Source organism: Protopterus annectens, chromosome 10.part0 (genome assembly GCF_019279795.1).
Source record: "Protopterus annectens isolate FY-2018-M chromosome 10.part0, PAN1.0, whole genome shotgun sequence".
Taxonomy (NCBI): Eukaryota; Metazoa; Chordata; order Ceratodontiformes; family Protopteridae; genus Protopterus; species Protopterus annectens.
Window position 1 is genome coordinate 136363662 of NC_056744.1, and position 26836 is coordinate 136390497.

At 36.9% G+C, this 26836-nt stretch overlaps 1 protein-coding gene across 2 annotated transcripts in view; it reads left to right on the plus strand.

Annotated features, from left to right (window-relative positions):
• The window catches only part of CEP112 (centrosomal protein 112), a 3283222-nt gene that overhangs the window by 770124 nt on the left and 2486262 nt on the right, over positions 1–26836 (plus strand). For both annotated transcript variants that reach the window (XM_044085107.1, XM_044085108.1), the window contains exon 9: positions 2029–2115. In XM_044085107.1, coding sequence (XP_043941042.1) covers positions 2029–2115 — 87 coding nt within the window. The remainder of the gene's footprint in view (positions 1–2028; positions 2116–26836) is intronic.

Here is a 26836-nt window from a genome sequence, read left to right on the forward strand (position 1 = left end):
CCTACAATAACCAATGTGACAGAATCACCTAGAGACAATGTTTACATCACTGAGTGGCCAGCCCTGAAAATCTCTGATTCTTGTAGCTTGGCACTGACTCCCTTTGCAGTGGAAATCAGGAAAATGACACTTAAAATGTACATTTGCAGCACATAGAACATGCTGATTACTGATCTGCATGAACGTTCCTTAACCTATACGAGTGCTTGATACACTGATGACAAACTGGTATGTGATCACAGTGCTGCTGTAGTTTGTAAAATGAAAGACTAAGTAACTTGGTTCTAAAATGGATGAAAGACTATTCACATATGCCGACATCCTGGAAAAGAAAAAGAACGGAAAAAAAAAACAGTAGGAAAAGAGCAAATGTTAAACATTCCTCTTCTTCTTCTTCTTTAAACTTTATTTTTTGCTGGAGGGCAACCCCCCGAACTTATATATATATATTAACTTTGAAACCACTATACCTGGAAGAAATGGAAATATTCTGAGAAATGACAACCTTGGACTTAGTATATGTAAGTCTGTTTTTTCGCCCATTCAGTCTCAGTGTTATAGGAGACGATATTTAGCAGAGTCCTCTCCTTATTAATCAGGTTGTTTGTGCACTATCCAGCTATGAACAAAAGCTTGACAATGTGGATTTCTTTTCTGTTCCATTGCTATTCGCAGCTGAGGACAGCTTAGAGGGTCTCTCATGGGTTGCATAAAGATATCTGTAGTGCTCCTGGGATAAGTGGCATATACTGTATTGCAGCAACAATCAAAAAAATCCACAAACATTCTGACAGAGTCAGTTCTAGGGTTAAGGAGGGCACTAGATTTCAGTCAGTATCATGATCATAATTGCCCTTTGAGAGGCATTTTGTGATGGGCATTCATTTAAATCCCAAATCTGAAAACCTGATACTAGCATCAGTGGTATTCATATGTCCAAAACCCAGTTCTGATTTGCCTGAGATACTGTCGATGGTAAAAGTTTGAGCAAACCCGAGGATCTAATTAATTTGTGGCTGGACTTTCTTTGTCAGGTTAGCTTGCAGCAGAAGCATGCATTAATGCATGTCACTGAATTAAAGTTGTTTTCAAAGTAGACCTACGTACTTAAATAATAATGACATTTACATGAGCATAAGTCAGTGTGTAATGTGAAAGGAGCTTGGAAGATTGACCATCACTGAGTTCTTTGCACATTACTGTATGTGCTTCCTGTTCATTGGTGGCTGCAGGGCATTGGGCTGACTGTGCCTTATGAGAGTGCAGTAGTATCTTTACTGCTCTTTTTAGTTTTATAGTAGGCAGTCTTGATGTTTAATATATGATTATATTAAGCAATTCAAAATCAAAATGTCTAAATTATATACCTTTTAAGTTACTGTACAGTTGTAGTCTGTGCTCACAGAGGGACCATTTTTGAAAGTCTGCAACTTGCCTTGAAGTTGTGCGAAATTGAGGAAGGTTTTATTAAGTAAGGGGTGCATGAGGCAAAGCCCCCTTTGTGGTGTTCTGGATGGCTTTTTCCTCTTTCACTTCACCCAGAGCACCCACTTCTAAATAATTTGTTGCTGATTTTGGGAAAATGTTTTTTTTTTTTTATTGAATTTAAAATACCATACCTTATTCTAGTTTAGCTGGCCTTGCAGGCCATTTCAAACCTAGCCAGTTTCTGTTTTACTCCTTGAATTACCGTAGCCCCTTTATTATATCTGTTATTATACTTGTGTTTTGTTTATTTTCTGACTGCCTTATCCCTACAATTTACAAGTGGTAGGAAAGCAAAGTGAAGAAGTGGACAAAATATGAATGTTATTATTAACTGATGCATCCCATAAATCTGTGCTTATTAGTCATGTTTTAACTGAGAAAAAACAGATTGTTACAGTAGCAGCATACCGAATGCCATAGTTTCGTAACACTGGAAACCACAGTTCAAAATATTTTGAGGTAAGCATATATGCTATTGTAGTGTCTTCTGGGGGTTAAAAATCTTAAGTTTTTTTTCTTAAAGCTGTTTTCTTCCTGTAGATTGAGATGAAGACAAAGATGCTTGAGGCAAAATTTCATGAAGAGAAGCTTAAGATGCAGCAGAAGCATGACGCTGACGTACAAAAGGTACCTACAAACCTTTCTTCTTATTTCAGCAAAAAATGCATTTCATCTTTAAAGCTTTTATCAGGAACCCATGAAGTTTCTGAATAATATGAGAAACAAATTAATTTGAATTGCACAGTTGATGTGACTTTTCATATTCTAGCCCGTGCTTTTCCCTTTTCACAGAAATGCTTAATAACAGGAATATAGACACTGATAACATATTCAAGTTACCTTTTATAAAATACAGTTATAAATACTTAGCATTTTGTTGCCACTGTTTTTTGATATTTTAGTCTGTGTCTGGTTGAGTGAGTACTTTTTTCTCAGTTAACTATTATATTTATAAATATGTTGAAATAATTGTGAAGCTTTTTTGTCACAGTGCCTGGGACTTCACCAAGCATAACTCAGAAAGAACCAGTAGCCCCTATGTCCATGACCAAGTAATGACCAAATAATCCTAACACTGCAGTTAGAAAGATGGCTCATCTCAGAAGTGCGACATTGGCTGACAGCCAGCTACATTTTTATAATCCTTTGCCTTTGTCACATCACACTATGGTGCCAAAGTCATTTTACCATAGCTCACCACTTGTGGTATGCCTGGATGGGTCTATATTGGATGATCAAACTTTTAAAAGTTTGAGTGTCATATGGTCGACATCATATGATTGATAGGTTCATAGGTTCATATGTTTATACTAGGCTATCTGCCCTAAGGCATTTATAAGCCTAGCCCAAATTTTTGTGGCTTACGCCACCCCTTATATGAAAAAATACTGTGCCCATTAGTTTGTTGTGCCTCTGTCCAGCAGTGACACAGAGATGATTCCCGGGGTAAACCTACGATCTCCCATCCACAGGTCAAGATTTCTCTTGAACAGAGCCAGCGAGGTGCTCTGCCTCACATGGACCGGGATTTTATTCCACAGCATAGGGAGTCTCTGAGTGATAAATCTATCCCTCCAGCACGTCCTATTTATATCCGTGCTAAGGTTTAAGTCGCTTGCTCTAGTGGTTTTGGTGGATTTGGATTTTTGAGGTGGAGCATGTCCATTAATTCCGGGTTGGACATGGCCTTGTATGTCAGGCACATGTCACCTCTGAGCAGACGGTATGCGACTGAATAGAGCTGGAGTTTCTTCAATCTGGCAGCATATGACAGATTTTGGAGTCCCTTTATCCTTTTGGTGAGGAACTTTTGGGGTCTTTCCAATTGCTGCAGATGTCGGGTGAGATACATCCCGAATGGGGCATTGTACTTGATCATTGGTCTGATAAGTGAAGAGTACAGGGGAACAATGACCTCACTAGATCTGGATGTGAATCCCTTCATGATCAGGTGGGCAATGTAGAAGGTCTTTCTAACCACTTTAGCAACGTGAGTGTCAAAAGAAAGGCCGCTGTCAACCTGGGTCCCCAGGTCCCTGATAACCTCTTCTGTGCTTAGTGGATTGCCACCTATATGGTAGCTTGGGGTTACCTTGTTTTTCCCGAAGGGTATGACTATACATTTTTTGGCGTTTAACTTCAGGCCATGGCTCTGGCACCAGCTATCTGTTTCTGTGAGTCCCTTCTGAAGGATATCCGTGTCCGATGCACTTTCCACTATGGCGCCCAGTTTGCAGTCATCTGCAAACTTTGTCAGCCAAAGTCCTCCCATGTTGGCCTGTACTTCTGAGAAGTAGATGCCGAACAATAGGGGGCCAAGGACCGAGCCCTGTGGGACACCACTTGTGACCGGCTTGGAGTCTGACATAGCGCCAGCAACTCTAACCCTGTGGGTCCTGTCCTTAAGCCAGTTTGCAACCCATCTTGTGACATATGGGTTTACATTTAAGCTGGTAAGTTTTTCTACAATACCCGAGTGAGGTATTGTGTCAAAAGCCTTTGCCTTTGATCTTTTAAAAGTTCGAGTGTCATATGGTCGACAACATATGATTGAACTTTTAAAAGTTTGAACATCCAAAAAAAAAAAAAAAAACTACACAAATAACCTACCTGAATGTTTAAGCAGGGGGACAAGCCCCCCTACACTCCCCCTGTTCTTTAAATGTACCAACTCCGAGATCGCACTACAGTGCAGAAAAGGGAAATCTTCCCATTCTGCACTATACGGAGATCTCTGTTAAAACGTTCGAACTTTCAAAAGTTCGATCATATGTTGTCGACCATATGACACTCAAACTTTTGAAAGTTTGAGCATCCAATATAGACACTACCTGGACATAGTGAATGCACATCTACTGGAATGATGCCCTGTAATATAGCTATATTATGTTGAACCACAATGAACAGAATTAATGAGTGTTTACTGAAAATATTTCTTTCTTCACTTTCAAAGGTAAGAAAGCTAAACTATATTGTTTTTCTCCCTTTCCTTTTTTTCCACCATGTGGTATGTATTACTTCTTACTCTGTGTGTATTTGTGTGTATGTGTGTGTATATATATATATATATATATATATATATATATATATGTATATATATATATGTGTATATATATATATATATATATATATATATATATATATATATATATATATATATATACACATATATATATATACACACACACACACACACACACACACACACACGTATGCATTTCCTATTCTTGATTTTTTTTCTAGTTTCCACAAGATTGGTGACATTATGCAATTTTAAATGTCAGTCATCTTAAAGGGTTGAAATGGTTGTCCCCAGCAACTGTTAATTTAGAAATTTGTTTATGTAAGAATGGGTAATCAAGTAAGCATAATGTGTTTGTTCTCATAAACAATCTTTGTTTGTGAATTATAGAGGTAAATGATAACAAAGATCAAGTAGGAACAAATGAGTTCAAAACAGCCCATGTCAGGGTAGGAAGGTGGTTTGTTTACTTTCCAAAAATGTTACCCTTTCTTGATTTCTACCTCAAGCAGGTAGGTGCTTGGAAGAAATCTTTGGTGTCAGCCCTTAGTCTGTCTGAACCCTCTTTTTGGCGTCACTTTTCAAGCATTTAACTAGACCTTGAACAATAAAAAGTAAAAGTCTATAAAATATTTGGTTTTAGACAAAAAGTGGGAGGGAAGCAAAGAAACATCTGAGAGAGGTTGTGGTTTTGGCCATACTGATGCCATGTGCAATGGCCTTGTCACTCATCATCTCAACATTGCAGGGTACACTGAGACTACTTTTACACAAAAATCAAAGAGAAATGGGAAAAATGAGGTCATATTCCCCCATTTTTCATGAAACTAAATCCAGTACCTTAGTTGGTCCCACTGCAAGGAGGCTTATTATGCCACTATCTTGACACTACTCCCATCATAAGACCTAGCAGGCCTGTCGTTATCTTCAGTTCACACTTGATACTTGATAGCCCTGATCCAAATGTTAGCTCCCATATTTAACCTTTCCCCATAATTAAACCAACCCATTTTCCTTGGTCTACTTTAACTATTTGCAAACTACTGAAAAACATGTAGGATTTCTCATACACTTTTCATCCACATTTGTTTTTTAGGCTTGTTTTCCAGAACAGTTAGATAGCCCCTCTGCCAATCAGTTTTAAAATCCCTTAATTCTAATCCTGTCCAGCCTTGACCTGTTGTTTTCTTAATTGAACATACTGGATAATATATCACGTGAGATCTTCCACTCATTTCAGTGAGGTGCACTAGTATATTACCATTGACCCTTTCTGTGCAGCTATTATAGATTCCAGCTAGCTGTTTCTTTCACTTTGGAATCCTTCTTATTTTTAATTTCCGCACTGATGGATCCGTTCCAGTGCTGACAGTTTCTAGAGGCCCTAGTTTGAAATTATAGTTTACAGGTGGCAGCATTGTCAGTCATTGTATTTTCATTTACTTTGCATGAACTGTACCTTTTGTGTTTTGGCACCAATGTAATTCACTTTGGAGCACTAGGTTATGCCGAAATATACAATGATTTTTCAATAGTATTAAAAAATGTACATGCTGATTGGTCAGCCTCACCATTGTGCCTGTTGTAAATCAAGCATATACCAATAGAAAAAAACTCCAGCCTCTGAAGTACCATTCAGTGACCAGACTTTTCAATTGATGTATGCTACTGAGGGCAGACCAAATACAAGGAAAAAAATCAGGAATTTCCTGTAAAACTAAAGAAACAGAAACATACCTGTTTGTATTTTTGCCCTTTCTTGGCAGACTCTTATACCTCTGAATTGTGTAGAATGTCCACAGTTTTGCCTCATTTATAAAAAAATATCAACAGAGATTCTTGTTTTTCCATTGCTTCTGATGGACAGCACTGATGTACTGTGCAAGTGTGGGAACAGAAGTCCCATACACATGGGCAGCACATTAGGAAACGCAGAAGAACTGAGGAACAATGCATTGGAACACTACAGTGCCAGTATACAAATACATTATTTAAGAAAGGTAAGCAATTTCTTTCTTAAATAATGTCATTGTGTAATAGCAATAACCCACTCCTGAATGTGGGTAATGCTGGAATTACTCATAGTTGTCTTTGTTTGATGACTTGGACTTTGCCGTCATGATCAAACCACACCAACCATGAGCAAGCCCAGCATTACCCACACAAAGTCTTGAGTTATTGCTTAATTATTTATTTATTTGCCTTTGTTTACTGGGAGGGTCCCTTTGGGCAAATCTCCTTTTCAGCAGAGGCCCAGAGAGAAAAGCTCCACTTTATATACAGTTGAATGAGGCAACAGCAAGATGCACTATATAACACAACAGGTGATCATGATGTTGCATACACTGTATAGTATTTACAAGCATAAGGCACAAAGTTTTTTAGTAGTAGTGTGTATGTTTTTAAGGATTAATTTATTGTAATAGTTACTCAATTACAGTTGTTTGATTAAATAATTCAATTCAGTGGTATAAAAGCAGCTGGAATGTTTAGGTTTTTCATCTGATGAAGTATTGGGTTCCGAGACGAAAGCTCTAATCTGCTATGTTTTTTATTGTTTTAATAAAGCCTTTAAGGCTGTGGGCTGGACTGCTATCTTTGTTTGTTGTTTCCCCTACCATGCTGTTCCTCTTTTAATTTTTTAACATTTCAGTATTTTGTTAATGTAGCCCTTTATAATTTCTGCATTACTGTACTAGAAGTCTTGTCACAGTACTGACAGAAGTGGCCTCATATATCTAGCTGGTAACTTGCACAACCAGAACCGTTGATTGTTCTTCCAAACAGCTGAAGCCCACAAAAAAGAAAAATAATGCCCTTAATTCCCTATCCCAACCTCTCCAGTATTACTTTGTTATATAGCTAATTGAAATTATTTGGTGATACTGCCTGGTAGCCCAGCTTCCTTTTCAAATAACCTGGCACATTGTCATTTCCTTATCAAACCTAAACACCATGTACACATCGATGAAGTGCCTATAATCACCTCTCTCCTTTCCTATGTGTATCTCTTGCTTCTAATCTGACCTTTATATTAAATAGCCGCATCATTAACATTCTTCACAAAATTAATAAAATTACATTACCCAATGATACAACAATTCCACACACTTGCATTAATGTATTTATGATACATTCATGTCTGCATCTCAAAACAGCATGTTTGAAGTCTATAGAACAGATATATGGCCAAGCCCTGTCTGGAAATAATATACATAAGAAAAGCTGGAGGTGGAATGCAGAAGTCCAGGAAATTATCAAAAGAGAGAAGGGCAGGAAGAGGTGTGAGACAGAAAAGACAGACAAGGCTAAGAAGGAATATTGGCTAACTAACAAAGGAGGTTAAAGTAACAGTCATTAATGGCAAAGAACAAGCCATCATTTGCATTCAGTTCAGTCCTGAGCTCAGTGCTGTTCATATTGGTAATGGGCTACAAATAGAACAGAGAGGACAGATCAACAAAGCTGCTGTATGCAGGTAATGTGGCAATACAAGTACACTCTGAACAAGAAGTTTATCAAAGGGTAGGAGAATGAAATGCAAAACTGAATGCACATGGGATGAAATTGAGTACAGGCAAAACTGCTATCATGGCAGCATATGGGGGAAATCAGAAGCAGCTGAGAAAATAGTAGAACAGGTTAACTACTTCAAGTATCTAGGAGGGATGGATGAGGAGCAGCGAAGTCTGAATGAAGGGGTCTAAGTTAGACTTGGCATTGCTGCAGCCTCCATCCAGGAAGAGTCAGGGACAATGTGTCAGAGCAGCTGAAAAGTAAGGTGTACACACTAGTGTTGTGACTAGTGCTTCTCAGTGTCACAGAAACATGGACAATGAAGAAAAAGTAATTAAGGAAGCTTGAGGTGATGGAGATGAAGTGCCTGAAATGGGTGGTAGCATGCACGCTGTGTCACAGATGAAGAAATGATGACTTTAGAGCAAAAGTCCCAGTTGCAGAAGAGGTAAAGGAAAGCAGATTAAAGTAGTCTGGTCTCATGTGCAGGAAACAAATGGATGACTTGGTGAAAAAAACTGGGGAGAGAGAGGAAGAAGCCAAGAGAAGATTAAGGACATTCAGCCAAGAAATGGATGGATTACGTAAGAGAAGATCAGCGGAAATCAGGCGTGACTGCCAGTGAAGGTAAGTGAGTGGCAGTGAATCCAAAGGGCTGGAAGTAATTGACACAACACTGTGACCCCACGTAGGAAAATGGGAAAGGGGGTTGATGATGACAAACTCATAGTGTTAATAGCCACAAAGTAATTTTCCTAATACATACAAATGTAGACTAGCCTAATTACAACAACTATAGTCAATCCAAAACTCTCAGTAACAGACATCTCAGGTTAGGCTTCTTTAGATCCTCGTAGATCAATAGTCTGCTAAGTGCCTATGAAATTATGAACCTTTGAAGGTATTCACTCAAATTCTGGAGCCTGTGTTGGAGACTTTCTCTTTTCCAACCAGGATATACAAGAAACAATGATACAAACTGCTAAACAGCCACAAGGAAAATTTAAACTGAAAACCACCAAATAACGGAAATAACAGCATGGACTGGAAATGAATAAAATGCTTTATTGATTCTTGTACCTCGGCCTTCGCCTTCACATGGAATCATTTACATTCACAAACACAGTCCTATTTGAACCACCCAACATTAAGTATTTAATTGAATTCAATTAACATTTTGTCAAAATTTAAAGTCACATTTTCAAAACACATTTATACCTAATACTATATTTTATTACATATACAACTACTTGCATGATTAATTTATACCCTAAATAATTCTATTAAAACATACATAATTCTTTTCATACTTCTAAATTCATACCATTGGGATAGAGAGTATTGAAATTAATAATATACTTTGATTCCATATTTAATAACCTCCTTTGAAAATTGTTATTTGTCCCCCCGACCCCATAGGGTTTGGCTATAACACTAAAAATTAAATCCTTAATCAAACCTCCATGCTTCTCATGAAAATGACTAGCCACTGGACTATCCAACCTTGAATTTCTAATATCACCTAGATGTTCTAGGATTCTTAATTTGACCTTACATTTGGTTTATCCCAAATACCACTTTTGTACTGGACAACTGCATCCAATGGCATAAATTACCCCAAATGAATTACAGTCAAAATGATCAGTGGCATTATATCCCTGCTAATGATTGGCCACAATGCCATCACCAATTTCCTTAAGATGGGAGAAAAAGCTGAAAACCTATTCACAAAAATATTTTATCTTCCTTTTCACCTGCTTCATATTCCAAAATTCTCCTACTATTTGTAAAAAAAACTTCCATCATGATGAATTAACCCCAAATCTTTTTCCACTTTGTCTCTAGCTGCCTTCACCCTTTCATGGGAATACCCTCTAACATATAATTTCTCATATACTCTGTTAAATTCCTCTCGTAAATTATCATATTCTGAAGTATTATCTGCAATCCGTTTAAATTCCCCTACTGGCAGTGATTCAATATGATGGGAACTATGCATGCTAGATGCATGTAAAAAATTATTAAGCGCTGTAATCTTATGAAAGGGTCTATGTTGTATTCTTCCATCAGATCCATCATAAAATTCCACATCCAAATATTGAATCCTATTTCCACCTAGAATAAAAGTGAAATCCAACCCACATGGATTGATCCTTAAGTTAGAGATAAACTCTTCAAATTCTTTGGGGTCACCCTTACACAAAAATAAAAGATCATCAATTAATCTTTTGTATTTGACCACCTTATTATGGAAAAAACTCTTAGAATACACAAACAGGTTTTCAAAATAACCCATAAAAATAATGGCATATGATGGAGCAAAGGCAGCGCCCATCGCAGTGCCATCCTTCTGTAGAAAGAATCTCTTTTCAAACTCAAAATAATTATGTGTAAGGCAAAATTCCAACAAACTAATAATAAAGGAGGTTTGTGGTCCTTCACCCAATAACTTGCCTGTTGCCTCTAGCCCCCAATTGGTTCTGATACAGGTATACAATGATTTAATCACAACACTGACCCAGTAATAGTCATCCTCCCAAACAACCCCTTTAAAATAATCACAAACTTCTCCGGTGTTCTTTACATGTGAGGGTATCCTTGGTAGATGACTTTTTAACACCGAGTCCAAAAATATGCCAACATTTTGTAAATAAGCACCTTTACCCGACACAATTGGTCGTCCAGGTGGATTTCTCAAGTCCTTGTGCACCTTTGGGATAATAAAAAATTTTGCATCTTTGGGATTCTTAATATATAATTACAGCGGTTAATAATTTTTTACATGCATCTAGCATGCATCTTATTGAATCACTGCCAGTTGGGGAATTTAAACGGATTGCAGATAATACTTCAGAATATGATAATTTAAGAGAGGAATTCAACCGAGTATATGAGAAATTATATGTTAGAGGGTATTCCCATGAAATGGTGAAGGCAGCTAGAGACAAAGTGGAAAAAGATTTGGGGTTAATTCATCATGATGGAAGCTTTTTTACAAATACAAGAAAGTATAAAAATAAGAGCAAGAGAATTTTGGAATATGAAGCAGGTGAAGAGGAAGATAAAATATTTTTTGTGAACAGGTTTTCAGCTTTTTCTCCCATCTTAAGGAAATTGGTGATGGCATTGTGGCCAATCATTAGCAGGGATGATAGTTTAAGGAATATCATCCCTAAGAAAGTAATTTTTTCTTATGGTAGGTTCCAGAATTTAAAGGAGCTAGTAAAAAAACAGGGGCAGAAGGAAAAAGGCGGTCAATGCAGGTGCACATGCCTGTGGTAGATGCAAAGTATGTGACAAAATCAGAAATTTGGATGGTACCAGGATCAATGGCATTTTATATAATGCCATTGATCATTTTGACTGTAATTCATTTGGGGTAATTTATGCCATTGGATGCAGTTGTCCAGTACAAAAGTGGTATTTGGGACAAACCAAATGTAAGGTCAAATTAAGAATCCTAGAAAATCTAGGTGATATTAGAAATTCAAGGTTGGATAGTCCAGTGGCTAGTCATTTTCATGAGAAGCATGGAGGTTTGATTAAGGATTTAATTTTTAGTGTTATAGCCAAACCCTATGGGGTGGGGGTGGGGGACAAATAACAATTTTCAAAGGAGGTTATTAAATATGGAATCAAAGTATATTATTAATTTCAATACTCTCTATCCCAATGGTATGAATTTAGAAGTATGAAAAGAATTATGTATGTTTTAATAGAATTATTTAGGGTATAAATTAATCATGCAAGTAGTTGTATGTGTAATAAAATATAGTATTAGGTATAAATGCCTTTTGAAAATGTGACTTTAAATTTTGACAAAATGTTAATTGAATTGAATTAAATACTTAATGTTGGGTGGTTCAAATAGGACTGTGTTTGTGAATGATTCCATGTGAAGGCGAAGGCCGAGGTACCAGAATCAATAAAGCATTTTATTTGTTTCCAGTCCGTGCTGTTATTTCCGTTATTTGGTGGTTTTCAGTTTAAATGTTCCAACCAGGATATACCCTTCTTTGTCTGCCCAAAGACCCTGAAATGAAGGCTCACTTCAGTAGACGCATTCGGAAGTGACTTCCACAATCATAAACTTGGGTGTGTCATTTAACTCAAATGTCCTACCTACCTCAGAAATGTGGCTAAAGACAGAGAAAGTAAATTGTATGAAAAGGTTGTAATATAAATCAGATAGAACCAGTAGAGGTGCATGTAGTATTTCTGTGATTGTTAAAAACAGTCTGACTTGCAAATCACTTACACACAGCCCTCTCCTGTATCCCAGTAGGCCCACTCCTAATTTGGACGACAATCAATGCCAAACATTTAGTCATGAAATGTTTGCAAGTTCCACCAGATGCAACTGAAGATAGAGCTGAACATATCCTGAACTGGATATACAGTAGCATAAAATAAATAGATAAATAATACTCCTAGATGACTTCTTCATGGATTGGAACCTAGCCGGTGATGACTTTTCACAACTTTTTGAACTAATTAAGCTAGCAGCAAGGACTGACAATACTTGTTTTATCCATTCTAAATGCTACTCTGCTTTCAGAATGTTATCCATCTCCGTAGTTGCACATGACCTCAGTAGGCTCTTCATCTTTGAGGATCTTAAGAAGAATATCCTTACATTTCCATGGTAGTTATTAGCTCTTTCATTTTCTATATGAATAACCCACAGACTGGTAGAACATTTACTTTTTGCTCGTCTCCATGAGGGACACGGGTGCTAAACTGGAGGAGGAGTGAATTTATGGTTTGCCATCCATTCTTCAAAATCATGTTTGAGTAGAGTAAGTGAAGTACTTCACTTTATGTGGAGTGGAAGATGGGTCAGCAGAACAGGGATTCTCTGTGATACAGGCCTAGCCCTGCAGTATGTCCTACTAATGTCTCCAAAGAGATTGAGATGCCTTGAGCAGGTGTTCACACTTCTATTGAACTTACAAATGAGTACTAGGTCTGACTGAATAGGGTTTGCTGAGGCTGTATAAGCAACGTAGGTGTTACCTTTTAGTACCAGCATGATATCAAGAAGAGGCAAAAGGCTACAAGATGGTCTGCGTAGTTTTTGTGATATAGATCTGTTGCTCACATTATCCTTGTCAATGACAAAAAATAATAAATAAGTAGTAATTGACCCTGACTGATTCAGTGACTAAAAAACGGGAGTGTGCTTGTGTCATCACACTGTACTCCTCAAACAGGGTACTAATAAAGCCATAGAGTTAACACTATGGATATACAGGGTAAGACATTTCGCATATACTTTTTTATTCCTTTATAGCCTCACTGGTACAAATCTCAAAGGTGTTACCAGTCCGTGTATATCACGTGAAGTAGAGGTGCGTGTTTCAGCTTGACATCTTACTGTTGCTCATTGTGCCACCTGTAAGACTGATATTTAGTTTGCTATAGTATCCCAAGGGTCGAACACTGTCTAACACATATACCACTGAAGGTAAAAATGCATTCATAAGCTTTGGTAGATAATGCTGGCAGTAATTTGGTTACAATGAAACATGAAGAGTTTGGTAGCCAGCCAGATCTCACCGAAGAGAACCTTTTAGCATCTCAAATGGCATCATGCAAGCATATGTCTTCATCAAAATAATTTTCTTCATCTATTTTCTGGTCATCATAAAACTTGCATGGCCTGTCTTCCCACTTGACTTAACATAGGATACAGAAAATACACAAGTACAGTACTTAATACTGACAAATGAAACACAGCATTTTCTTGGCATCTTTCTTTAACCTCCCAAGTCCTAATCCAATGTTGTTGTACATATCATGAACTTTAAATTGCAGTAGATTAATTTGCAGAAGTTTACTGAAGTTTGACTTGAACTCTTCCTCAAGAAAACAAAGGTATTTAATCATTTGGCTCACAGCTTTGTCAGATTAGAGCACTTTTCCCTACCTAGGCTTTCGCTTCTCTGTTATGTTGAATATAGTCAGTGAGGTTTCAGTAGCTGTCTCATTGTGCCATTGCCTGCAGTGGGACTCCATTTTAATGCATCTCCACAGACAATGAGCTGCAAAAAATACTCATATTGGTATGCAACTTGGTTAGCATTTCTTTTCTTCTCTATGGCTGTGAGTCTGGGTGACATTCTGATGTCATTTTAAGAAACCAAAGAGATACATTCAGTGATGTCTTTAAGAACATTTGCAACAAACTGGAAGACCAGCATGCTAGCATCAGAGTTCATGTTATGGCTACTGTCACCAGCACTGGGGTGAAGATTCTCAGACCTTAGTTCTGCTGAATTATTTGTCTTTTATTTCCAAAAACAGACTTTTATTATCTCTTCTCAATTATGTACAGAGACCTTGTGGTAATCAAAGGAAATTCTACAAAGGTACATTGGAGTTCTACCTGTAGAAGATATATAGGGTTCCACAAGCTGGAAGACACTAGCCATCACCTGCTGTAAATGGTGCAGCTTAGACCAAGCAGCAGAATGCTTTGAAGAGAAACATTTGCATAAAAAAGAACAAAATCCCAAGCTTCATATTTGGAAATGTTTGCAGTTTTTAAGGTGGGACCTATGAGACCAGAACTGGATTAGCCTGCTACTTTAATACCCGCCTCTAAATCACAGTAGACTGAAGAAAACTAATCCTTATTACTCACATGTGCATACGTGGTAAAACACGACAAATGGTATTTCTTTCTCCAGAGCCATCAGGTTATAGGCTCATGAGGGTGAAAACATATGTTATATCATTATCTGTACTGACCTAAATACAGAGAAATTGTGCTGACATTATTTCCAGAAGGCTCATACATAGTAAAAGTTCTGCAATCTGCACGGTTGAATAACATACTGAGAAGCTCACTGAAGAATTGCTTAATAAGTGCACTTCAGCAATGGCACATTTCACTCCTATAAATTCCTGTGATAGATTCTACTGAAAATATATAAGTATGACTCTACTGAAAATGTATCCCTGCAGACTACCAGGCCTTATGACCAACTGGTAGGAACCAGTCCTTTGTAGTTACTGTCACTCAGAGAAGACTGTGTCTACACCAACAGGAACTGAACAGAAAGTTTCAGGACTTCAGCTGATGTAGTCAGAAATGGTGCACTTTGAATACATTGTCCAGCTTTCTCCTTAACTCATTGGCACCTATGTGGTCACACGTCTAGCAGCCTACATACATCCTTGTATTCCAGAGCATTTTCTGAAAAATAAATGTAAAAAGCATTAGATGTACAAATTTTGAACAATAAAAGCTATTAACAGTGTACAAGTAGCAATGTTATTATTAAGAAGTTTTCTTTACAGTGATGATAGTGCATTCATAGTCTTTCCATAACTACTATATTATAATAAACATAGACCCAGAATTATATTTTTTGCTAAACTTTCACAAACAAGTTGTCATATCTTGGAAAGTGTATAACCTAGACATATGCTATTAGAACACTTTTGTTCACCAGACATAACACTTTCACATGGCAGCAAGAAATTCTAATTCTCCTTTGAGTGCATGTTTATTGAAATATTTGCAGAGATATGGAAACTTATGCTTATTGCATTATTAGTAATATAAATAACACTGAATATCATAGAGAATGTGCAACTTACACTGCTAGTATCAGTAAAAGACTTAATATTTAAGGGTTCATCTGATGCTATGCAATAGTTTGTAACTCACTCGATTATTGAAATATTAAGCACATATGGAAATATTGCTTATTTTCATAATCACTAACAAACAACTAGCAGTATATTCAGTACAATGTACTAAATTGCACATTGACAGTGAATTTTTTCCTAACACCAGCGTTTTACTCCATCCCTTCAACAACATGTAGGTCTCTCAGTTACGCAAAACGAACAGAAATGTGAAGGAAAAAGGGGATTCATTTCTGTACTCTAGAACCTCATAGATTAACAGCCTTAATGTAATTTTGTTAATTAATCATGGCCTTGTCTAATACTGCCTTTTATCACCTGGTAAATCACTTAGTTAAAGATGCCAGCTCCAAAAACGGTTTGAGCATCATAAACAGTTATGGGCATTAACTGGAAATACACAAAAAGGTGCTGTTAGCCTTGAATAATCCATATTCCTGTTTTTTTCCCATCTTTAAGCTTGTCCCTACTCTGAGCTTAATTTAGCATCTGCTTGGTATCTCCAAGAAAATGGGTTCTGCCTGTAGCATTGTGCCTGCGATGGGAGTGTGTGTAAAACCTCATCTGCCTAACTTTAACTTACTACCTTTTGTGATTGACATTAATCCCAACATCATTTGCATTCCAGTAGAGGTCAGTCCTATTTCTGATGAAAATTTTTGGCATAATTTTAGTCTTGCCAGAGCAAACAGAAGCCCCTGTTAAAGTTAAGTTGCCTTCCTGTCCAAATGTGTGTGTTTGTGTATGTGTGTATCTATGTATTTATGTATATCTATATCTATATATATATATATATATATATATATATATATATATATATATATATATATGTGTGTGTGTGTGTGTGTGTGTGTGTGTCTGTGTGTGTCTCTCAGCACCATATCACAAACCAGAATATCAACCCTGATGATTCCCTCAACAATAATCCATTAAGAAATAGACAACAGGAATTCCACAGTCAAGGCGAATATGAAAAATAAAATAAATAAACATTGTTTCATGGTCCTTAGCAGAACTTCCAACAAATTATATGGATTCCCCTTTGGTTTGCATTCAAGGTTCAAATCAAAATCCAATTTTCAGAACACCCGTCTACCTTTAATTAAAGAGTTCTTTATACTGCTTTATCCCAGACATCATCAACTAGAGGATATGTCTGGTGGTTGTGGTAAGTTACTGTCAATTTATCACATTTCTGCATTCCAGTCAACATCTGATTTGCTAAATATCGCTCTAAGAATCTGTCATTAAATATCAAATACTCCAAAGAGTGAATACAAAACGTGCAATCTTTTTCGATCAAATCTGAAAAAAATCTAACAAACCTCCAAAAAAGTATTTTTTGCTGGGGACAAGCCATAATACACCCCCACACTCCCTGCAATTATACCAACTCAGAGATCACACAACAGTGGGGAAAGAGCAAATTCTCAGACTCTGATGTATAGTGATATCGCTTGCAAAGCAGCTGAAAGACTGAAAAAACAAGTGAAAAAGAGTGTTCACTCTTATAGACTTCAACCCTCTCTACAGGTGCTGGCTTTTCTGTCCAAGAGAGACATTCAGTTAGTGCCAGAAGGTAAGTGAAGAACTTGATTCTGTTCTCATTTTGACCTGTAACAAAAATGACATGTTCTGAATTTCTACAACCTATATGACATTATTGTTTTAGTGATTTGGCACAGCTACTGTGCAGGCAACTCCTCCTCTTGTTACAGAAGATGATAGGACTTTCCATCTGGAGATACATAATGATCGTGGATTCACAGTAAGTGATCAGCATTACGGCCCTTTGTCTTTAGAGAAACGTGATTGCTGTTAATTCTCATTTGTATTTGCTGTTATGCAGATGTGTAGTTACTTTTTGAATTAGCTCAGACTTCCAAATTTTTTGTGTGTGTAGGGGAAATTTGTCATAAATTATTCTTGGACATTGTGGAGTTACAGTTATAAACCTTTGCTTTTATTTATTGCTATTGCGGCTGTTGCTAACATGTTTTAACAGTAGCTCATGGGCCCTTGTGCTAACCTTTTGGGCATTATACTTTAGGTAAATAAATGCAAAGAAAAAATTAATTTGATAAAATATTGAAAATAAGACTCGGACTTCTCTTAGGTAATTATATGAGATTGAAACTATGGAGGTGATTTTAGTCTTACCAGATACATAAACTGAAATTAGGATGTTTTCCATCTTTCTTTCTGTGCCTCGCAGGATACATGTAAACTATCCCGAATATTTTTTCACAATTGTAGATATAGTATAGTCAGAATTTAATTTATGTTTAATATCTGTAGTATTATGGTTTATTTGCTCTTGTTTGTACTGGATGCTTAGTGTTATGCCTTTTGTGAGGTAATTTCCTACAAAATTGTAATAATTTTGGGATTTTAAGGTTGCTCAAGATGCTGAGACTGGTACGTTTTATAGGGGCTGAACAAACTAGTAAAATCAAAAAAAATGGTCACGACAGCAGCTGAGTAAAACACTAAGGATTTATTAAACTTTTAACTTGAAGCGCTTTTCATTTGCTAGAATATGCAAACTTCTTCAGAAGTAAAAAACTGAAAATACAACACTCGTTTTAAAACCACATTTGAAAACCAGCGGGTTATCCTGACCAATCATAGACATAGTTACACGAGAGTTTACTTAAAGTAGTACACTGAAACTAGTACTGCAACATGTCAGCACGGTCTGTCGCAGGAATACATAATTTATCCACTAGGTGAAATAATACCAGTTATATAGAACACCATGAACATAATGTTTCCAAAAGGCTTACCCCACAAAATTCATGTGTAAGTTAATTTCTTTGCCTTTAGCAGATCCAAATTGATTACACTCGAGTTTATAGGGTGTCTGTGACATTGAAAACAATTAGTTCATCATTGATACATTCCATTTCTTCAAAGGAAAGGCTAGTAAGACTAATAGGTCTATAGGTAAAAGGGTCAATCATGACCGTTGTGGAATGGTACAGCTGTGGCAGTGCTCTACGTTTCAGGTGATAAACATTGGATAGACCAAAGTTAAAGAGATTTAGATGGGGTTAGGCTGTATAGGGCTTGATACTTGCAAGCAGACATCTTGGAATGTAGTTGGAGCCCATAGAACTAGTGTTTGTAGTTCTGAAGGCTGCTGATATGGTTTAGTGACTATGGCTGAGATTATATGGGGACAAAATGTGGTGACCTGTGGAAGATGTGATGTTGGAGCACAATTTGTCAGCAAATAATTTAGCTGTGATCTCTGAGTCAAAGTGGTATATCCTACTGTGAAGGTAAGTTTAGAGGAGGGTTGAGTATTACTTCTAGGTTTCCTAATTTAGCTGAAGAAGGTCTTGTGATTTTCCTTGGTATTGGTGGCTGTGCTAAGTTCATAACTGGTTTTGCAGTGCTTATGGTGTGCTTTACCATCTTGCTTTTAAAGTGTTATATGACTCCTATAGTGAGAAAGAAGGGATGTCTATGGAGTCGTGAACTCTGTTTTTCCTATAGACTTAATTTTTGAATTTATCACAGTTCTTTTGGAAAACCAGAGCACCATCGTCAATACATTTATCATTTTGAGGGAGTAAAACCCTGAGAAGTGTGTAAAAGCAGTCTGTGATATGTGGATGTGCCAGTTATAGTTTTGAATGATATTGATAAGTAGAAGTAAGCTGTGTTCAGAATCATCTTGATATATGCTCCAACTTTTGTGAGTGTTACAAGTTTAAGGTCACGGTTAGGTGATCTGATTTAACCATTGTGGGGGTGACCGAGCAGTTTGTAAGGACAAGATCAAGGAAACATAAACTAATGGGGACAGGGTAAGATTGCTATATGGAGTTGATATTTACATAATCAAGAAAACTCTGGACACATTTTTGGTGGTTGTATAGGCTGACCATTGATTGTGAACCATCCTTCTAACCTTAATCTCTATCAGAATACCTTATCCTGGTTCTCAAGCTAACTCTCTGACAGATATTAAGCTGTGAAATGGGGAAAAGGCACCTCAACCTTCCTTCCTACCCCCACTGGGGTACCCTAGGGATCCATACTCGGTCCAGTGCTGTTCAACATCTTTATCAGTGATTTCCACACAGCCATACCCAACACCAAAATTGTACGATATGCAGATGACTCAACTTTAGTCTGCTCTGCCTCTAACCTCACTGAGCTCCAAACAATGACCCAAACTGCCTTCTCCACCACTGAGAACTGGATGGTCCAAAACCACATCTCTCTAAATGCCAACAAATCCAAAATACTAGAAACAACAAATTAAAACAAAGTACTGTAGTGAAGAGATGGCAACCCAAACTACTAAAAGAATAGTAAAATTTAATATGTAAAGCACTTTTCGTTTGCCTCCTTTGACAAACTTCTTCAGACAAGACTACATAACAAAATCACAAGCATATATATACACAATGGAAATCAATTAAATACCAAATTACTTCTAATTAAAATAAATTAGTCTGGGAGACCACTTCTTAAAGACATAGGCATCAACATATTAAGCTACTAATACTACACTTATTCAAGACTCCAGTAATAAGAACAATAACTTTCTGGATTCGTTGCTATCCAAAATGGATTCTTTATTTGGGAGACTCGACTTATTAGAACAACAGCAGCAGAAGATATGTTCGTTGCCACTATGTACATTTACCAACAGTTTACACTCTGTTCTGCCCTCCACCGAATTTGCAACCAACCGGGTTACTTTTCCATCTATTCCTCAAACAGCTGATGCTATGCGGATCAACGAAGGGCAGAGGAGTATTCCAGCCCCAGTGGTTCCGGCTCCAGTAATACCACCGGTAAATACCAATTCTACACATTTGGAGTCACAGAATGTTGGCGTTTCTTGTTCTACTACAAGGCCTTCTGTTTCTGTTTTGTCGGAGACCGGAGTTGGCGTGAGGGCAAGCGATAATTTTCTTCATTATCCTGATATTACTTCTTGGATGTCCGAAAGTTTTTCTTTTACCACTGTTCCAAATCGAACACAACTACAAGGTAATGGCAATGTGAGCAATTCCTTTGACATTGTTTCTAACTTGAAATTGTTGGATAATATTTTAGTTAAAATGAAAAAAAAACAAAGTTAGAAATTTCCTACTTTCAGGAATGTTTAGCACGTAGAATTGTCCCGAAAGGGCTTAGACATTACCAGTACCCAACAGGTTTGGTTGCCAGTTCAACATTTCACAAAGATCTTATAGACATGTTTGATCAGCATGGCTTCGAGCTATTAGATTTGATGATTAAGCATTATACTTTATCTGTTAGCATATTGAATTCGCAGGTTGTTGATTTGGACAATACAATTAAGTCAGACACAGAATTTTTCAGGTATAAATACGAATATGGAAGATTGTTTACTAGCATAGATGATTATTTGGTCAAACTTAAAAATAACAAACTTAAAAAGCTGGACAGAGATAGCAAAGCTTACAGTAACGGCTCTGCTTATCCACCAGCTCAAGTATGGCGTACTCAATTTAGAGTAGCTGAATCAAGCAATGACAACAGGGTATCAGCACCTAACCCTGGTGAGTCGTTCGTCAATAATCGTTCACAAGGTGACATTACCCCTACTAATGAGACAGTTAGGCAAGAGTCTTTGCCTATGGAAGTTAGGCGGAGTGAAAGATTACAGAACACCAATAACGTCAAATCCACTCAACAGAATTCAAAATCTTATGATCCTAATTTTTTAGGGGCAAGATCCAAACAACAGTATGGTCAACAAAGGAAGCGCTCCAATCGGAAGTTGAACACTTTACAGGAATTAGTTAATGACTGTATTTTAGAATGTCTCAGTCTGAGTTCTCCATGCAGTTCCAATTTTTTAGTAGAGTGCAATAAATCCAGCACATTCCTTGAACTGTATGAAAGTGATGTTTCATTTTTGAATGATGAAATTGAAGCATCGAGCTTACCTGTACAACAAAGTGAACACTCTCCAGTGATCATCACTAATTTGAACGGTGACTTTAAAGTATATAATTTTTCATCTGTGGATATTTCTCCAGCGATGGCAGAATTATTTCCGAAGGGTTACACATATGTTCCAATACAGAGATTAGATATAGTGAAAACCATTGTTGATGTTAAACTGTTCACGAGGAAACTCAGTTTTTGTTTAATGATGGGAGGGGACTCATTTATTGAGAATAATGGTATCTTTAGAGTCCCAAGTACATTCACCCCACCCTTGCAGCCCCTATTCCAGGTTTTTGAGCAAATGTGTAAATTGGACATTAGGCAAAATTTCAGACATCGTTCAGTTAAACATACTAGCAATGATCGAAGTAACTTTGAGAGAGAATGCCTAGAGTATATTAAATCATGTAATATTCGCATTTGTAAACCTGATAATGGAGGGGGCTTAGTGATTTTTGACAGCACTGACTACTTTGAGCATATGGTGAGTTTACTGAACACTTCTCCTTACACTTTGAGCTCTAGATCAGAAACAAATAGAGCATATAGTATCATCAGGAATTGCATGGAAGAAATGTACATTGAAGGGAGAATTGACCAAAAGCTGTATAATTACATGTCTACTACTTACCCTAGGTATCCATATTTATTTGGCATTTCAAAAATACACAAGGATATCTCTGACTCTCCTATGCGTCCATTAGTCGATGGACGAGGATCTCCTATATATGCATGTGCTAAAGTAGTTAATGTAATTCTACAGAAATATATAGTACAGGAACACCAGATTTGCAAGGACTCGTGGACTTTTCTTGAGAAAATCAATGAGTTCGATTTCAACACTCGATACAATTTCCTTATAGTTGACGTTAAGGATTTGCATACGAGTATTCCTCATGTTATAGCCATAGACTGGGTGAGCAAAATGTTGAAGAAAAAAGGTGCAAGCAGTAGGGACATTGAACTAGCTAGTGAATTAATAGATTTGATCCTCAGCAACAATTTTTTTATGTTTGGGGAGAATTTTTACTTGCAAACAGTAGGAGTGGCAATGGGTGTGCCAGCATCGCTAATTTGGTGATGGCCCACTGGGAACATACATTTGTCCTCAACCACCAACCAATTAAAGATAAAATTGTATTTTACACCCGTTACCTTGATGACATCTTCATCTTATTAGACGGTGATGAGTCCCTCTGTAATATGTTTGTCAATTATTTTAATAACACTACTGAATTTTTGGCATTCACTTCAACATTTAGTTATGACAGTGTTGCTTACCTAGACATTCAGCTGTCCAATGACCTAAGTTCATTAAGCTTTGTAGCTAAAATTCATAGGAAAACCACCTTTTCTAATTCTTTTTTACATTTTACGAGTTGTCACCCTTTATTTAAAAAAAGGGCAGTTGTTAAGGGCCAACTGGTCAGGGCAGCCCGCATAATAAGTCATGACTCTGAATTTTTTAGTGAATGTCAATTATTAAAGAGTATGTTTCTACACTGAGGTTACACTGTAATAATGTTGGACAATCTGATAGAAGAAGTCACAAATAAAAGAATTAGGAGGTTTTATAAGCCATTACTTAAGGTCAGGGATACACACGAACAGATTGGCAACATGGATGTCCATGTAGGTCCATTTAGCCAGAATGCGACTATTCAAACTATTACACAAGGTCCCATATTCATCACTACTTATAGTATGGACAGTAACACATGTTGGAACATCCTTAAGAAAAATTGGGACTTATTTAGAACAGATTCCAGTGTGTTCACAAAATTAGATTATCGACCTCAGGTCACATATAGGAAGGCAAACAATTTAAAAACAATGTTCGAATGCAAACAAAAAATGCAATCTAGGACTCCAGGAACGTACAAATGTCAGGTGTGCAATTACTGTAAGTATGTTATAGAATCTAACAGGTTCAGAGTGCATAATATGCAGTTCAATTTGAAATGTAGAGCGAACTGCAATTCTACGATGATAGTGTATTTGACATTATGACAAAAATGTTCTGTTTTCTATGTAGGTAAAATGGAGAGAAGACTCCGTGACCGAATGTACGAACACATCTATGCTATCAGTAAGAAGAAGTTAGACAATGCATTAGCGAAACATGTGTCAACTTGTGCTGACCACTTGTTTAAATTTTTAGTTATAGACCAAGTTTGTCATGACATTAGGGGAAGTCCAGCACTACTCAAGTTGGAAGAACTTGAGTTAGTATGGCAGATAAGGTTAAACGCTTATAACCACCCCGGTTTGAATGAACACTGCTCTATTAGCAGTGTTCTAAAATTATTGAGCTTGAAAAGATGAGTATAGGATATTCTTATTTCAGGCATACACTTACATATTTATATATATTTTCATATTTTGTTCAACTTTAGTGTCAATATTTTATTTTATTGCTAGTTTATGTGTAACTGTTGATTAATATGTTGATGCCTATGTCTTTAAGAAGTGGTCTCCCAGACTAATTTATTTTAATTAGAAGTAATTTGGTATTTAATTGATTTCCATTGTGTGTGTGTGTGTGTGTGTGTGTGTGTGTGTGTGTGTATATATATATATATATATATATATATATATATATATATATATATATATATATGCTTGTGATTTTGTTATGTAATCTTGTCTGAAGAGGTTTGTCAAAGGAGGCAAATGAAAAGCGCTTTACATATTAAATTTTATTATTCTTTTAGTAGTTCAGGTTTCCGTCTCTTCACTACAGTACTTTGTTTTAAATCCAAAATACTATTATTCTCTCCTTCAAAAGCCTTCCCTCTTGATAAAAACTCATTCAAAATTATTAGCCGTAGCAACTGTAATATAGAGGTTGTTCCTTTCATTAAACTACTTGGGGTAACTATTAATGAACACCTACAATTTGATACTCACATCCAGCAAAACATTAAGAAAACTCATATAAAGCTTGGCGTGCTATACAGAAACATCCACTTTCTCTCTCTCCTTCCACTAGACAAACTCTCACCTCACTAATGTATGGCGCTCCTCTACTAACAAACATATCTTCCTCTCTCTCTCCTCCAAACTGGAAGTCTGTTATAATAAAATTTCTAAATTTGCCATCAAAGCCAAATATTCCTCCCATTATTGCACTGCCCTTCATTTGTTAAATTGGCTTGAACTCTGCAACCATCTAGACTATCTCCAAATTACTACAGTCCACAGACTATTTCAACCTACTAAATGCCCTGCACTAACCAACATCCTACAACCATACACCCCACATAGAACTCTAAGATCTACTCACGAAAACCTAATCACTGTCCGCAAACCCAACCGTCCTGCTGGTCAGTTCTATTATCCGTCTCCTTAGCTAAAAAATGGAATTCTCTTCCTTCCTCACTAAGGACTTGTGAAAACTTTAATAACTTTAAAACTCAGTTACATTCTTACCTCTCCTCTAATTGGAAATGCAACTGCACTCTCCCCACCTAGCCTACTAATCACCCACACTCCATCCTGAATGACTAAACTCATGACTAACTCTGAGTACAAGCTAACCTAACTTAAATGTACATATTGTAAATAGCACATAAATGTACATATTGTAAATAGCACATTCCACCTTTTCTCTCTTCTTCAACTAAGTCATTACTCTCACTTTCAGTGAAGTCACTACTGCCATCTTACATATTTAGATACTATGTAACCAAATTTTCTCTAACATGAAATGTAATTGCAATTGTAAATGTGTCTTCTTTACTATGATTGCATCTGTAACTAAACTATTTAATGCAGAGCTTTTCTTCCCAGGCCTCCACTGAAAATGGGCTCCCTGAGCCTAGTGGACCTCCCCGGTTATCAAACTGGAAATAAATAAATAAATAAAATAAATAATTGAAATTACCCATAATAAAAATATTTGGCTAAACGGATTGCTTTTTGAGTAGATTTAGATGCCCATGTCTCTGAAAGTGGCATAGAAGGATGTCTGCAGCTGACAGTAATGCATTAGGTGTTTTTTGTTTGTTTTAGAGAATACAGTAGGACTTATATGAGTTATAGATTGATATGCAAGATTTGACATCAAACAATAGGTTTCACAATAAATAATGGTCCTTCATGCATGGCAGGTACATTACAGTGATAAACAAGGAGTGCTCTTGTTCTGAAACCAAGTTTTGCTAAATAACAAATATGGATGTCATCAAGAGCATGTTAGAACTATAGCTTAGGCATTTTGTTTTTTAAATTCCTACCATTGAGAAGAGTAAGGTTGATTTTGTTGAGTTGGAATTTGTTAAATGGGTATTCCGATCAGCTGAACATTACCTTAAAAGGGCTAGTAAGCAAAAGCCATGTGATGAGAGGTGGTGACTATCTGTAGCCAAGCAGGAAATTCTGTTGATGATCTTGTCCCATGCTGTCACATACTGAATCCTACTACAATGACACTAGCTAGTCATCCAGTCATTGTAGCCAATTAGTTTTAGTTTGGAATTGGGTATCATTCTTGTTGAGGGAACGATGCAACTCATCACCAGTGGTTTATTATCCTAAGAGACACAGATGGCAACTGAGCTCATCTCCCTTATTAGAGTACATCATTCACTCCCACTTGGGAGTCAATAAGGTCATTATCATATTTATGATAGTAAAGTGTCCTTATGGCCCTTGTAATGTCCCAGATCCTAGCCTCAGAGAGAAATGACTGACTGTAACTATGTTCTTATCCATAATGGTGAATGTAGGGTCTTTATGTCTAAAAATTATGTGGTGGAACCCATATTTAAATCTTGCTCCCTTTGCTGTAGAGGTATATTGTTATGGGGGGAGGTGAACTTGAGTCAAGCTGCTTTTCACATCTAGGCATTCACTCTTCCCTTGCATTGTACCATTCTCACAGTGATAAATGCTTAATGATGTGGGTTGGATAGCATGATGATAAAAAATATTTATACTTCAACTCAGATATATTTATCCTTTGAGTGGACACTGATAAAGGACACAATAAAGACTTTTATCCATGTGTACAGATTTTTTTGCCTTCTGGGTATTGCCAAATGAACCCCCTTCCTTCACTCCATCAACCTAGTCCAGGAACCAAGCACCTCCCATCTAAGGCAAGAGCTCTATGGGCTATTTGCTCCTTGGCTAAAGGACCTCCTCAGCCCTTTCATTCCTCAAAGAAGAAAAAAACTGGCTTTAAGAAGCAGATCAGCCTGCTGG